Consider the following 14,791-nt stretch of genomic DNA (forward strand, 5'->3'; position numbering starts at 1 on the left):
ACGGCTGATCTGCTGCTGCCAGAGAGGTTTATCTTCAGCTTGTCTTGGTTAATATGGCAAAGAGAAGCAGTAACTGCAGGGTTATTGTCCCCCATCTTCAATTGGATGTGGTCAAAGAAGAGCCCTGCATTGTATTCTCATAGGTAGTGGGCAGGCAAACAACAAAAGCAAACCCAGGCTCCAAACTGGATTCAGATTCTACTGAAGAAAACCAGCTGGTTTAGTTAGAGTGTCTAATCATCTCTTCAGCCAAACCTTCTGCTCTTTCATCCCCCCTCCCGGATACAATCCAATGTGAAGGGACAGCGATGATAGGAGTTGATGAGGAGAGCTGGCAGGATGATTCCAATTTGCATGTCAGAAAATAATGCACTCTGTGCCTCTCCTCCCCACAAAGAGTTTAACTGCAGCTGTCCCCGGAGTAAGGCAGGAAATCCCCTGGACCCTCTGCAAGGGAAGGCTGGAGACTGAACGTTCAAGGGAGCCTTTGTGGTGTTCGGTACTCCCAAATTCTGCAGCCTGGAGTCTGCGCTCACTCTGGGCACGGCGCCATCAGCACCGGATAACCCAGTGATTCATGAGTGATTCAGCCCAGTGAATCTGCAGAGGCTCAGGACTTTGGAGCAGGTGATCTGTGAGCCGTCATAAACTGTTCCTGCAGAGATTCGTGTACAGTCAGGTTTTCATCCCATGCTGCTGGAGTTGATAGTACAGAATCACAGCCAGATGCTCCATCTGGAGTCACAATTTTTGCACTTTGGCGTCGTCAGAGGACTTTCCTCTGAGGCTCATTCAGACCAGCTGCTTTGTCCCAGAGCTGAGCTGTTTTCTCAGCCTTCCAGCCCAGCCAGGAAAGTGTGCAGAGTCCAGCGCTGTGACTGACGGCTCTTAGGTGACATCCCCTGACCTGGTGGTAGTACAACAATGCCTCCTTGTGACAGCCTCTGAAGTTCATCTTCACCTGCACTTCCTCATTGGCAGAGGGGAGGTAAATCACCCTTCTGTGTGGAGCGTGGGTGGGCTGAAGGCAAGGACTTCCCTTGGTTCCCACCGCTTCAGTAAAACCAAGTCTGTGTTAGTGGTAAGTACGGTGAGATAGAGGAATGCTGGGAAAACGTTGTGTGCGTTTAGAAGTTGGAAGTGAAAAAGGGTTGTGGTTTACTGAACGTTTGTTTTGCAAAATTGATCTTTTCTTGAGAAGTTCCACTCGTGTATCAGCTTATTAAAGGATTTGTACCACATCCTTCATGTATGTCTGTAACTCTCTGGTTTTATTTAGGAACAAGCCTTTGATCCGTATGAAACCTTGTCCCAGGATATTCTCTCCCCACAATTTCATGAGCATTTTAATAACTTGATGGCAAAACCCGCTGTTGCTCTCCACTTCCAGGTGAGTGCAGCGAGAAACACTGAATTGTTTAGTTCTCATATCTCAAAGGGTTGAATTTTGTCAGTAATTCTTTACTGCCTACTGAGGAAGAAATCCTCTAGATTCTGACCTTTGTTCAGTGTAAGGTTTTGGGACTCTGCCTCTCCCTGTAAAAACTGGACGTAGTCCTGGCCCATCCATGAGTTTTTTGCAGGTTTTTTTGTCTTCACATCAGACTCTCTTGCTTGAGAATAGAGGGTGACTTCCCGTACCTGTCACTTCTCTTTCTGTTTTGCCTTTTAATGCCAAACACAGGCACCCAGGTGCAATATTTTCTTGCATACATATCCCAGGCCCCCTTGTTCAGCGTTGAGGCTGGGACTGGTAGTTTTTGTGAATGATTTCTTTAATAGCACTGTCCAGCAAGATAGTGTGTGATGATTTATCACTTCCTTCTGCCAGCCTGGCAGATCTGTCAGACACTTCTGTTCCAAAGACTGAGCTTGTGTTCAGAAATGCTCTTAGAGAAGCTGCTGAGCAAGTGTTCGGTCAGTGGTGCTCCTAGCTAAACCCAGTGTGTAGAAGCACTTAGTTTGTACAGTTCGGTGGGGCCGTGTCTCTGCAAGCTGAGATTCCTCTGAGCCATTCCTTCAGGGTGAGTGTTTCCTCTTAAGCGTTTGGTAAGCTGGATCATCTCATTCTTACGTTTGCTTGGTGGATGAAGAAAGGCCCGTTAGCTACCTCCCTAGCAAGTTTAAAGCCCTGTTCCAGATTAAATTGGTAATCAAGTAATTTGACAGTGAATCTGGCCGCCTCTCTGACTCTCCTCACCATAGAAAGGTTTTGGCTTTCCTAGAGATGTCGCTTCACGCTGCTTCTCTGAGCTGTGGAGTGAAGGTGGAGGTCTGGGCTCTGTCCGTGGACATACATGAGCTGTCTCCTGTGGTTGCAGAGAGGTGCAGCCGGAAGCCTTAAACTGAGGGGTGAGCTCATTTCCAGACAGGAGAGCGGGGAATTCACTAGTTATCTTGGTAGGGAAGGTGGCAGGGACTTCTCCACCCTCTGGAAAACCTCTCCTCATCTTACAACCTGAATTAGTGTGTTAGTTAAATGCGGGGAATGGGAAAGGGTTTCCAACTCATTTTCGAAGTCATAATTTGCGGTTCTCAGTTTGAGGGAGGAGAGACTAGTATTTATTTCCTCGGTACTTGATGAGGTACTTCTTGATATTACTTGCTATTCCTGTGGCGTGTTGGATGTAAATTGAAGCCCAGCGTCTGTAATTGGGAGGAGGGGACATTGGAGGGAGGTGGGTGACAGGCTTATTAGATTGTGTGAGGGTCCTGGCTGCTCTTTGACATTCCAGCGTGTTCTTTACAGTCTGCAGCAGACTGTGGCGCAGGGTAAAACATGTTATTTTGGCAATGGGCATGAGCTTTTTTTCAGGAGATACTCAGGCACTTTCAGTGTTCTGGGATGTGGCTGTTGACTGGGGAGCCAGGCGTCCAGCTCAGCCCTAGCCAGTGGAGAAGTGTCGATGGGAAGGGACACTCTGGCTGTGTCTAGCGCAGCCGTCCAGCAGTGCTAACCTCAGGGCCTCGGCCAGACCCGTGCTGAGTATTGCAGTGTAGGTAACGCTGTTTGTTCTCCTTTCCAGTCCACTGCCGAAGGGTTTAAAGAAGCCGTGCGATACGTCCTCCCGCGCCTCATGCTGATCCCTGTCTAGGAGAAGTGTCGATGGGAAGGGACACTCTGGCTGTGTCTAGCGCAGCCGTCCAGCAGTGCTAACCTCAGGGCCTCGGCCAGACCCGTGCTGAGTATTGCAGTGTAGGTAACGCTGTTTGTTCTCCTTTCCAGTCCACTGCCGAAGGGTTTAAAGAAGCCGTGCGATACGTCCTCCCGCGCCTCATGCTGATCCCTGTCTATCACTGTTTGCACTACTTTGAGTTACTACAGGTAAAGGAAGCCACACTTGTTTCCCACTTAAAACACTTCTTAATGGGGAGAATCTGAGCTTTTAAATAAGCAATTAGGTTTTCCTTGTGCTGCTGAAAGTCGAAAGGTATGAAAACGTTAATTTGACACCAGTTAGTGTATGTCTGAGAAGTCTTGAAAAGCTGCTGTGATATGAACATTTGAAGTAACTGTGTTTTATTAAACAAACCTTTATTGAACTTGAATTCTGCTGTGGTTAAAATAGGCAAATCTAATTGCTTCTTTCCTCAAGTTCTGAGCTTTTTGTCCGTTCAGAGAAAGCTGAAGTAATTCAGGTCAGTATTCTCAGTCTCCAGTCATGCTCCAGTTGCAGCTCAGCTGATGCTGTTTGGGGGGTTGGGGAGGCATTTCTTCTAAGAAATGACCCTGATGAAATACCAGGCTTCATAGAATTCTGATTCTGATGATAAAGTTACTCCTGTAGGACTGATTTCAGGGGTCTTAGCGTACAAGTTGTTTAGGCAGGCGTTTAGACCATATTTACGAGCAATTCTGTCTGTTGAGGTATTACTTACTTTAGAACAGCCTCTATGGTTTGACCACCGATCACTTGCACTTACTTTATCCTGACGTGCACTAGGAGGGAGGGTGGTGCACATCAGTAGATACTTCCCTTGGGTACAGCAGCTAAAGCCAAAAAGTAACTAAGCATGTGCCTTTCCGCTTACAAGCAAATGTTTTTGCTGTGAGTTATGAGAAGAGAGGCCAGCAGTCAGCAGAAACAGAGCCTCCGAGATCGGCAAGAACCCTTCCAGAATCAGAAAAAATACTGCTGCTGCAGAAAATGCAGTATCGTGGAAAATACTGAAATCAGAGCTGCCTTGAGACAGCTGAGGATGATGAGGGAAAAAAAAAAAGGTTTCTATTTGCTCCGTTGTGTTGGGAAGGTTGGTAATGCTTATAAGGGGAAGTGAATTATCCACTAAGTGGCATATTCTGAAACTAAACAGGTGAAATGTCCTGTGGCTACAGCTGATGTTTTGAAATAGTGACCCAGATGATGCTTTGAAGTTCCCCCCATAACAGCTGATCCTAGCGGTGTTGTACAGGTGTGGTATATCCTTTATTTCAAAGGATTGACCAGTATGAAGGAAGAAAAGGGAACTTTGCAGCATAGAACATAGGTATCATACCATATAGCATTTTCTCTAAAGAGACCAGGTCTGTAGTTAGTATTTTGTCCTTATTCCTTTATTATATTTTGAAGTTAGTCTTGTTTTCATTCTGTCTGCTGTGATCTTCTGCCTGCCCCATTTAGATAAGTAAAAATAAGGGTGATTTCTTTGGACCCATGAATGACACATCTCCAGTGTATGGACTGCCAGTATTCTGTGGAAGGGTTTAAATCCAAGTGGTCTCAATGAATTTAAACCCTTAAGCCTTTCTCTTGATAGTCAGTTTAGAAAAGAGTTAACAAAGCTTTAAAAACCAAGAAGATCCCTAAGGGTCGGTGGTCTTTTCTCTAGATAACTGCGCTGTCTCTACTGGGAACAGAAACTTCACATTGCCGCAGGTTTACTATTCGCCTTCGTAAAGCTCGTTTTTCTATAAGGACATCCTCCACCAGAAATGACCTGCTGAGAGAGCTGCAGGGTGACAGTGGCAGCACCGTGTGGCTCTGCCAGCCCTGCTGTGGAGTGAGCACCGAGTGCTTCGGAGATACGGCGCTCCTTCAAATTAGTGTAACTGCCCTTTCCGCGAGGGTCCGTTCCGTAGGATAATTCTCTGGAACTTCTGAAAATGTTCCTCTTTCCCGTTCAGAGGACATAATTGGATTAGCGACCTGCATTATGCTGAAGGTCAGGCTAATTAATGACCCATTGTGTGTTAAAGCTGGGAAGTGGAGTGCATCGGTGGGGAATTAATCTCGTGCCGCAGCTTTGGGAGACCTGAACATGCAGTCGCTATTAGGCGCTGCGTGGTGTTTGTCCATGTTTTAGGGCAACAGGAGCATATGTGCCTTATTGAGCAGAGGTTTGTGTGTTTTCAGAACTCAGGATTAAAAGCTTTTCGTGCAGACTTGCTAGCTTTTTCTTCAGTGACAGGAAAGGGCGGTTCCTATCGATGTGTTAACCATGGCACAGAGCAGGCAGTTTGCTTTGGACAGCCTGGCTTCAGTCCGTAACGCTGCAGGACTGCTGGGCACTCTGAGTCTGCTCCCAGCGCCCACTGATATCCATAGGATCAGGTTCTACACAAACATTCTTAAACTTCCTCCTCTCTTTGAAGAGGAAAGTCTGGCAGGTAGTGCAAAAGCCTTCTGTTGTTTTATTTGGTTTTACCTTGGGTAATGCAGCAGGACGCTGCATGAAAGAGAGGACTAGGCGATACCCAACTATTAAATTTAACTGTTATCCACAGTCTCCACGATTTCTGAAGAGTTAGAATTCAGAGGCTGACGCTTGGCTGCCTCGAGTCTTTCTCAGCTAGTGAGCGCAGAGCAGAAACACGGAATGCCCCTCCGTAGTGAACAGGGGTAAATACAGTCGAATGTTGCAATCACCTCAGTTTACAATTTGGGGTTTGTGTTGCAGTTTGAAAATATCCTAAATTGACAGCAGGGGGTTTTAAAAAGCAGAGTGTTTTTAGAGTTAAAGTACCACCATCAGAGGTCCACCCTGGCCTCCAGTCGAGAGATTTGGAGACACACCACACATAACACTGCTGCTTCCTTTGAGAGCACACGTAGAATCAGTCTCAAGGAGAAAAGACAGCGCAGAAAGAACCGTGCCTCGACTGTACCACCCAAGGAGACCTTCCGCTGTGGTTTTTGCAAGCGGCCTTACCTATCCCGCATTGGCCTTTTCAGCCATCAGCGCGCTTGCGGTAAGCGTGGGTAAAGCCCTTCCCAAATCTTTGTCCGCGAAGCCAAGCCATGATGATGATTTATTCCACAACATTAATATATTGTAAACTGTCAGTGCCGCTTCTCTGTTACCGTTGTGTTTGTCTCCGGGAACTGTGGTTGCAAAAGACCTGGCAAAAATGGAAGCAGAAGAATGTTGACATTGTCATGGCTTCAGCAGGGAGAGAAGCTAAGGCTGAGGCTGTTCTCCTAACGAAAGTTACCAAACCCCCCTGCTGCACTGGGAGGTAACGAAAGAAAACAATGAATGATTACAGAAGTGCAGGCGTCAACATTTGCTCTTTTGCAAAAAAGCAAACCAAAAATGAATGAAAGTGGAGTGCAAAAAGCTTGAAAATTCTTCCAAGCCTTTCTCCTTGGTGCAGCCTGTGGTGCAGGACCTGCATTGGAGACACCTCTTTGCCTGAGCAAGAGGCAGGAGGGTCAGGTGCTCTTTGGAGACCCCCATGCTGAATGTGTTTGATTTGGCAGCTGTTCGTTAGCAGCTGTACAGAGGTCACCAGGAAACACCGTGAGTGGAGGGCAGGCCCCGATGTCATGTTAGTGACAGAAAAGGAAGCTGCTGTAGGTTGTTTCAGAGTGAGTGATGACAGCAAAGGTTGAAGGAAGTAACGCTGAAGAAATAGATCTTGAAGGAAAAAAAATAGTGGTAGTGGTGAAAAGTTTCTAGATCTTACAAACAGGTAACCCAAAAATACTCTGATTGTGGTATCTTTAATTGTTTATCAGAGTATTTGGGTTTAAAGCACCAGTCTTGACACTTCCAAGCGTGAGTGCCTCAGTGCTGGCAGCGTAGAGACCTTAATGTTTCCTCAGACTTTGAAGCTCTGGCTGTGCCTTCAGAAACCAGAGTTCCAGGAAACATTATTCATGGAGAGCAGTGCAGAGAACTCAAGGGGTCCTGTAACCCCTCCAGATCCTGAGCGAGACACCAGTTAGGTGTGTCACTGAAATCCTGAAGGTAGGCAGAGGTCTGCTCAGGTTTCTCTTCCAGCCCAAGAGAACTTTCCTGTATGGGCAGAGTCCATCCTTCCTTCTCACGTGACTCGCAGGCACAAGATTATCCCTGGTTCTTGCATGTGACTCCCTGTGTTGTTATCAAGCAACCCAAACCATACAAAATTCCACCTTTTGCTCTTTTCCACTGTTACCTAACTGTTGCCTGACAGAGCAGCCCTGGCCGCCGTTCTACAGGATCACCGCGGTGTCGTTTAGGTGAACGGCGTTCATCACTCTTTTCTGTATGGTGAATCAAATAGTTAATATTCTCAGTTTATCGTCACCGGTGTTTTAAACACGTCTGGCAGAAGCAGGACCCCCTTGGCCCTTGTCTGAAGATTTACCTATTTTCTCTGTCTAGAGAAAATGTTGTGCTTTGGCATCTGCTGTTTAAGAACTGGCGTTTGGAGATGTTAGTCCAGTGAGTGCGGAGAACGCGATATGCCTCAGGTGGCCTCCTGATCTTCAGGGATCTGTACAGTAAGGCTAGAAATGGATTAGATAACTCCCAAATGTGCATATAGCAATTGTTTTCTTTTCTACTACAAAAAAAAAAAAAAAAAAAGCCGAACGTGCCATTTGATGTCTTACAGCTGCCAAACACAGCTCCCTGGGGAAAGGGGTGCAAGACGTTCCGCTCAGGACAGGAGGAGAAAGAGTATTTTACTGGAGCCAGTACGTTTCCCCACTTGTCATCTTTTCACACCATTTGGATGGGTTTTTTGCATTTCTGTGGCTGATGTTAAGGAAAAGAAGGCTTTCCTCAGAGGCAGACAGCTTACTTTTCCCTTCCCTGTACTGTTCCTCAGCTTCTAAAGTTCCCAGAAACTTTTGGCCGTGAAGCTTTCCCTTCTCTAATGTGCAAGATGGAGGTTGTTTGGGCATGTGAAAAATAAAGATGTTAGTAGTGGAAACGACATGAAGAGAGTGGACCCATCTGGTCAAACCCTGTTCTCTCGATTCCTTTTAGAGGAAGCTACATATCCTTGCTGAGGGAACGTAGTGGGGAAAGGAAAAGAAGGCCTCTGCCACGCTGAGTGCTTGTAAGTAAGACTTCTCTTCGAGTACGGAGGTAAACCAGAGCTTACCCAGAACTCCGTGGCTTGTTGGCTTGGTTTCACCCATCAGTCTATTTGCTTGAATTTACTTAAAAAAAAAAAAAAAAAAAAAAAAAATTGAAATCTTGAACATGAAAGGGGTTAAAAAGAAAGATCTCTTATTTATGTCAGCAGTATTTTAGGAGCGCTCACCTTAAAGAACCAAAAGAGGACCTCTGCGGATAGGCTTTGCGCGGGGCATATTGCTGCCACGTTTACGGGGATGACATGAAAGCCTGTTGAATTTCCCAGTTCGAGGTTTCTGCTCAGTGGTGGAGGTGGATCCAGTCTGTATAAAAAGGAGATACTCGCTTCTCACTGTCTTTACATTTTGCTAGTGGCAGCAAGGCTTGGCCTGCCCATGGGGGTTTTTTTAACTGTGTTAGTTTGCACCGTGCAAAATTGACATTTCTTCTTGACATAGTTTGCTGAAGATGGTGGAATTTAGGATGGTAAGAAGCAAAGCGAGACTCTTGGTCATTCTGTTGCTTAGATTTGCTCTGAAACATTGAGATTGACTGATTAAAGGGAAACTGCGCATAGTTACGTAAACTAGCAGCTAATTCTCAGCTATTTCAAACCTCCAAACTGTTTAATAGAATGCGTTGTGAAACAGGGCATTGCTGAAAAGGTAACAGAAAAAGTGGCACCTGAGAATTCCTCTGGGCTCCGGGTAACAGGTTATCTTTGGAACCTCCCCCTGCTCTCTCCTGCTGAGTATCCACTGACTTCTCCTGAATATCTCACAAATGCTTTTTAGTTGTGCACGTAGTTTTTAGTGTGCCTTTAGAAACAACTCTGTCCTGGGCTCGGAGTCCCTATCCTCACCGAGCCCTGTAGATAACACTGTGTACGGGTGTTTGCCGGGCTTCCTACCCTTCTGTGAATCAGACCAGCCTGACCGACCGATGTTTATTGTGTCACAGCAATTGCAGGAGTGCAGCGAGGACGAAGAGGATCGGGAGTGCTTAAAACAAGCCATTACTGCCCTTCTGAACCTGCAGTGCAGCATGGAGCGCATCTACAGCAAGCACTCGCCAAGACGCCGGCCTGGGTAACAAGCCACAGGACTACCCTAGTTCCCTAAAGCTGGCAGAGGAGGAATAGATGAGGAAGGAATAGTGATTTTTTTCCTGTGTATTTCCTGTTCAGGGCATGTCTTTGTGCCAGTTTTCATCATACATGGGCGTAGCAGCCCGAAAGCTTCACAGTCCACTTCTGTGACTGATGTCAGTATGTTAGTCCTTCCCCAGCCAAAGCAGCGCACGTGGCTTATCTGGAACAGTAGTCTTGGTTAGGGCATATTTAGGGCAGAAAAATAATGATATAAACAGTTAATTTAGTTGATTTTTCTTTTGGTCTCTTGGGATGGCAAATGAGGAATGTGCCTGTCATGTCTTTTTCTTTTATTCATTCAAGGGAGCCAGTCTGTCGCTTCTACAACCGACAAATAAGAAGCAAGCACTTGGCCATCAAGAAAATGAATGAAATCCAGAAAAATATTGATGGCTGGGAAGGCAAAGATATCGGGCAGTGCTGTAACGAGTTCATAATGGAAGGCGGCCTGACGAAAATAGGAGCCAAACATGAGCGCCACATCTTTCTCTTTGACGGTTTAATGATCAGCTGTAAAACGAATCACGGGCAGTCGCGGCTTCCCGGCTACAGCACTGCGGAGTATCGACTGAAGGAAAAAATCGTCATGAGGAAAATACAGATTATTGATAAAGACGACACGTCTGAGTATAAACACGCTTTCGAGCTGGTCTCTAAAGATGACAACAGCATCGTGTTCGCGGCCAAGTCTGCTGAGGAGAAGAGTAACTGGATGGCGGCTCTGATCTCCCTCCAGTACCGCAGCACTCTGGACAGGATGCTCGATTCAGTCCTGCTGCAAGAAGAGAACGAACAGCCGCTGAGGCTGCCCAGCCCAACCGTGTACCGGTTCGTCGTGGAAGACTCTGAGGATAACATCGTTTTTGAGGACAACTTGCAAAGCGGGAATGGCATTCCCATCATCAAGGGAGGGACGGTCGTCAAGCTGATTGAGCGGTTGACCTACCACATGTATGCAGGTATCCTGTGCGCGTGAGGCGTGTGTGTTTTGTAAGGTTCTATTCGACGAAATTAATTCTTTTGTCTTTCAGTTGTTTTTTTTCCTGCGTATAGTTAAATGTAAAGTGAGGTTTGCAGAAAAAAAACCCCAGGTTATTAAATCAACTGCCTTTGCTGGCAAAGGTTTAGGAAAATTTGGGGTATGCAAGTCCTCACCTCCTCAAAAAAAAAAAAAAATCAGTGGTCTAATAGGAGCCACCAGTGTGTCTCCTGAGAGTGTCGTGGCCAAAGCAGTGGTGCTGTTACACAGGCTGTGGAGGAAGAAAAATGGTTGGAAGTTTGTATTTATTATACTTCAACCTGCTGCTTTGTGCACTCCCTTGGTAGAAAAGGATGCAAGTTGCAATCAGCGTTCTTCAGGCTTCGTCTTAAAGCCGCAGAAATGAAACCTTGCAGTAGTTCCATGAAGTGCCAGTGCTGATGAAATGGTAGGTCTGGGGTTCGGGGTGAAAAGCAGGCGCTGACGGGGGACGTAGAGAAGCTGGCGGAAGGGTGCTGGTGGAAGTGGCGAGCAAGTTCTGCAAAACCTCCAATAGCAACAGTCTCCTTTGTGCTTCTTACCAAAGTGCCTGGAATTTAAGGGTGTCTTTTTTGTAAAACCAAGGGTAGATAGTGTGTATTTTAAAAAAGTAATAAAAAAATGGCATTTCCCACCTTGAAGCTCCGTGTTGATGCCACTAGTTGGTGTACAAGTAATCCGCAGCTGTGTCATCTGTGAGTCCCACGTCATCCATGTCTAAAATGGGGTGGTGCTGGTGACCTGGACGCGTAGTTCTTCCCCTGGGTGAGCTGGTGTATTTGAGCGTTGGTTTGACAGTGTAACCTCAGCTTCTCTAGCACAAGAGCCTGGGAACCTTCAGAGAAAGCTTCACCTCCTGGATCTTGATGTGCTTTCTCCAAACGGTGTTTGGAGCCAAGACTAACAAAGTCCTCTTGCTCAGCCTCCACGAGGGCACTTTGATGGCTAACAGCATGTGGAGGGACTCTGGACAGATCTCGGTGGTCCTTTTTGTTTGTATTTGGGCCAGTTGTCAGTGTGTTGGAGGTGGCCATTAGTTTCAGGGTTGTTTGAAGCAGCCTTTGCTCCAGCACACGGGCTCTGCACCTGCAGAATGGCTGCTGTCACATCAGCGAAGCCCCCAGTTGGACACCACGGGAGGTAGCGGATGTAGGGTTGTTAAACTCTTGAATTTAAAGCACGAGCGCATTGCTTGTATTTTCTGTTTTATTGAGAATGTCCTTTACAAAATTAAATAACCTACGCGGGTTAGAGCGCAGAGCAGCAGCCTCCATTTAGAGAGAAGCGCAGATCTTGTCTGCGGCGCTGCGCTGCTACCTGCCTGTCTGTGTAAGGGAAAGATGTGCTTTTAAAACGTCTTAAATAGTCCTGAAGAGGTGACGTGGAGGCAGGACAAGGGTGCGAACTCAGCAGCATGATCACAGACTGAGAGCACTGTTACTTTTAGCTTGCAAGCACGTTCCGATATATGGATCCCTTAATGCTGCAATGTTCTGCAGGGAATTTAAACCTCCTTAAAAGCAGAGTTTGTTTTAATCTTCTGTGGGCTTTGTACAGAAATTCCCTGCCCACAGGTTGAAGGCAGCTGGTGTGAGCTACCTGCACCTAACGCTGTGACAGGCTCAGGACCATTTACAGAACAACAAGAAGAAAGAAACTCCCAACGAGCCCAAATCCACACTCCTGACTCACAGCAAAGTGATTTTGTCAGCTTGTTATTCACGATCTAAGAAACTGCAGAAGAGAGTGGAATTAAAAAGAGATTAAGGGAACAATATTTTTCCTTTCACATAGCAGAGCGGGCCCAATAAAACATGCGGTAGCTTGCGGATAGGCACATCCCATGGTAACACACCCACCGTAGCGATGAGAAGCAGCAGGAGAGAGGGGTGGTGGCTTGTGGCGATGCAACACCTTGAGCGGCTGCAGGTATTTGCTTTGTAAGATCTCCGCTGCCTGTCACGCGTTCCCTGCTGGCTGCTCTGCCGAGGGTAGGGGAGCGCTGTGACGGGTGGCCGGGGCAGGGGGCCGGCCCCACCGCTGGAGAGCAGGTAAGACAAGCGTTTGGTTGGGATGGTAGAGGTGTCTTTGGTGTCGAGAGAGCGGACAGCCTAGTCCCACCGTGTTTTCTTGGTCCTTATGAAGCTATGGGATAGCTGCCTTCTCTGGGAGCGTGAGGCATTCCGCACGGCATGGCTGAGCCAGTTTTTGAGAGAACATAGTATGTGCAGTTGAATACTTCTACAGCGGAAATGCATCAAAGAGAGAAAAGAAAACCTCACAAGCGGGTAATTTCTGGTATTTTTCAAGTTAGAGTACTTGACTTAGAACCTTTGTGTATTTTCTGCACTTTAAACTTTTTCTGTGAGTGTATGTGTATTTTACTTCCGATACTTCGCAACTGGAAAAAAAACCCCACTCTGTCTTCTTATTCTGCCTTCACAGACCCTAACTTTGTACGTACTTTCCTTACCACGTACCGCTCCTTCTGCAAGCCCCAGGAACTGCTGAGTTTACTGATTGAGAGGTAAGCAGCGTCATCCTTCCTGAAGACACCGGCAGGCTTTGTGTGTTCACCTGCTCCTTTTCTGCTCGGCTTCGCGGTGCTCTGGGTTGCAGCGAAGTTCAGAAAGTGGTGACTGTTAAAACAGGCTGCAGCGATGCAGGTTTTTAATCCAAGCATCCTTTTCCTGGTTCGTTTAGTTAGTTACGTGAACTAAGTGTTAGCTGGAGCCCTTAGTGTGCCTTGGCTGCGGGGTGGTTACGTTTTGAACTGCTTAGCTTGAGCATGAGAGTGTGTCTGGGTATGCCCGGCTCGAGACGCAAATAAGATGGGAGCTGTGCTAAGCAGTTTGTTTGAGACCACAGACTCCTAATGCAAACAGCATGTTAACACAGTGCGATAAAGCTGCTCTTAAGCTTTCTTCTAATCTTCACTTAATCGAGCTAGCAGGTAGTTAAAACCTTATCTCCTAGTCTAGACGCCTCGTGATGGGCAGGGAACTAGCAAATTACCAGGGCGGGAGCTGGGTGTGTTAGCGGCCCAGAGCCAGGGAGGAGGCATTCCGGGCAGACTGGATATTAGAGGAGTGCTTGGGTTTCACCGCCCTGGCTTCGCTCTTCATGTCCTGCATAAAGGGGTTGTGTTTCATCTGCGTTGCCATCAGGTTTGTGGTGCTTTTATTCGTAGGTTTGAAATCCCCGAGCCCGAGCCCACCGAAGCAGACAGGCTGGCGATCGAGAAAGGGGAGCAGCCCATCAGCGCGGACCTGAAGCGGTTTCGCAAGGAATACGTCCAGCCAGTTCAGCTCAGGTTCATCTGCTTTCAAATTTGTTCAGTTAGAGCCAGATTTTAGTCCACTGATTATACGGCGATGGGGGAGACAGTAATCTCTCCTCCAGACTGCTGTGCTGTCAAGTAGGGACTTAATCGCTGTCTGCAGCCGGGCTAATAGCCCAAACCATGTTCCCATTTGTCATACTGAGTGCTGGGGCTGGTGCAACTGTCCTTCGCTCCTCTGCCGCTCGCAGCCGGGATCTCCGCCCACAAGAACCCTGCGTGGCTGCTGTGTAAGGCGGGTGTGGGTGAGATGTACCACCGAAAGTGTTTCTGACTGCACTTTGAATGGGCGCCTTGTTAACAGGCCGATGAAGATCGTTTCTCTGTTTCTATTTTTTTCAGCCCTGCTGGTATTTTACTCCCTTTCCCAGCCTGTTGATGTATTTGCACACAGACAGGGAGACTCTTGTCTGCACTGCGCTGCAGTGAATCTTCAAGGTCTCGCTGACCAAGCTCATTTGGGGAACAATTAAGCGTTTCTAGCATGAATGAGGCTAATTGTTTCCCTGATAGGGGATCAAGTCAGGAGGAGACAGAGATCACAACTAGCAGTATTTGCTAGAACAACTTTTATTCCTTCATCTTTTTTATTAGTAGCATCAAGATGTTACTGTTAACGGTAGATAACTGCGTGTGCCCAGGACCCTCCATCACTGCCTTACTACACACTCATTTCTAGTTACCCGTTTGGAGCAGCAGCAGTTCGCTCAAAGCGAAGGGTCATTCTGACACACCAGTGACTTCAGAGGTCACTTAGGAGTTCCCTGCTCATCAGGTATCTTTGTGCATATGTACAAAAAAACTACCAGTACGTATGTAATACCGTAGTGTTCGTCGATACATAGCCGCTGCTGATGCCTTCTTGGATGTGGTCCAAGTTCCACAGCCTCAGGGTCACCTTCATACTTGAGCGTGCTCATGGCCGTGAACAGATTTATCAGGCCCTCGGTGTTCTCTGTTTATCAGCTCCCGTGGGTTCACCAGGAGCAAT

The 14,791-nt window shown here is 47.1% G+C and overlaps 1 protein-coding gene across 1 annotated transcript in view; it reads left to right on the forward strand.

The window, feature by feature from the left end:
* The window catches only part of SOS2 (son of sevenless homolog 2 (Drosophila)), a gene marked incomplete at its 5' end in the record, with an annotated part of 34,509 nt that overhangs the window by 9,343 nt on the left and 10,375 nt on the right, over nucleotides 1-14,791 (forward strand). Inside the window, 6 exons of the mRNA XM_010141610.1 lie at nucleotides 1,280-1,390; nucleotides 3,227-3,325; nucleotides 9,253-9,380; nucleotides 9,746-10,401; nucleotides 12,906-12,987; nucleotides 13,651-13,773. Coding sequence (XP_010139912.1) covers nucleotides 1,280-1,390; nucleotides 3,227-3,325; nucleotides 9,253-9,380; nucleotides 9,746-10,401; nucleotides 12,906-12,987; nucleotides 13,651-13,773 — 1,199 coding nt within the window. The remainder of the gene's footprint in view (nucleotides 1-1,279; nucleotides 1,391-3,226; nucleotides 3,326-9,252; nucleotides 9,381-9,745; nucleotides 10,402-12,905; nucleotides 12,988-13,650; nucleotides 13,774-14,791) is intronic.

The sequence above is a fragment of the Buceros rhinoceros genome, unplaced genomic scaffold (assembly GCF_000710305.1).
Source record: "Buceros rhinoceros silvestris isolate BGI_N320 unplaced genomic scaffold, ASM71030v1 scaffold24598, whole genome shotgun sequence".
Taxonomy (NCBI): domain Eukaryota; kingdom Metazoa; phylum Chordata; class Aves; order Bucerotiformes; family Bucerotidae; genus Buceros; species Buceros rhinoceros.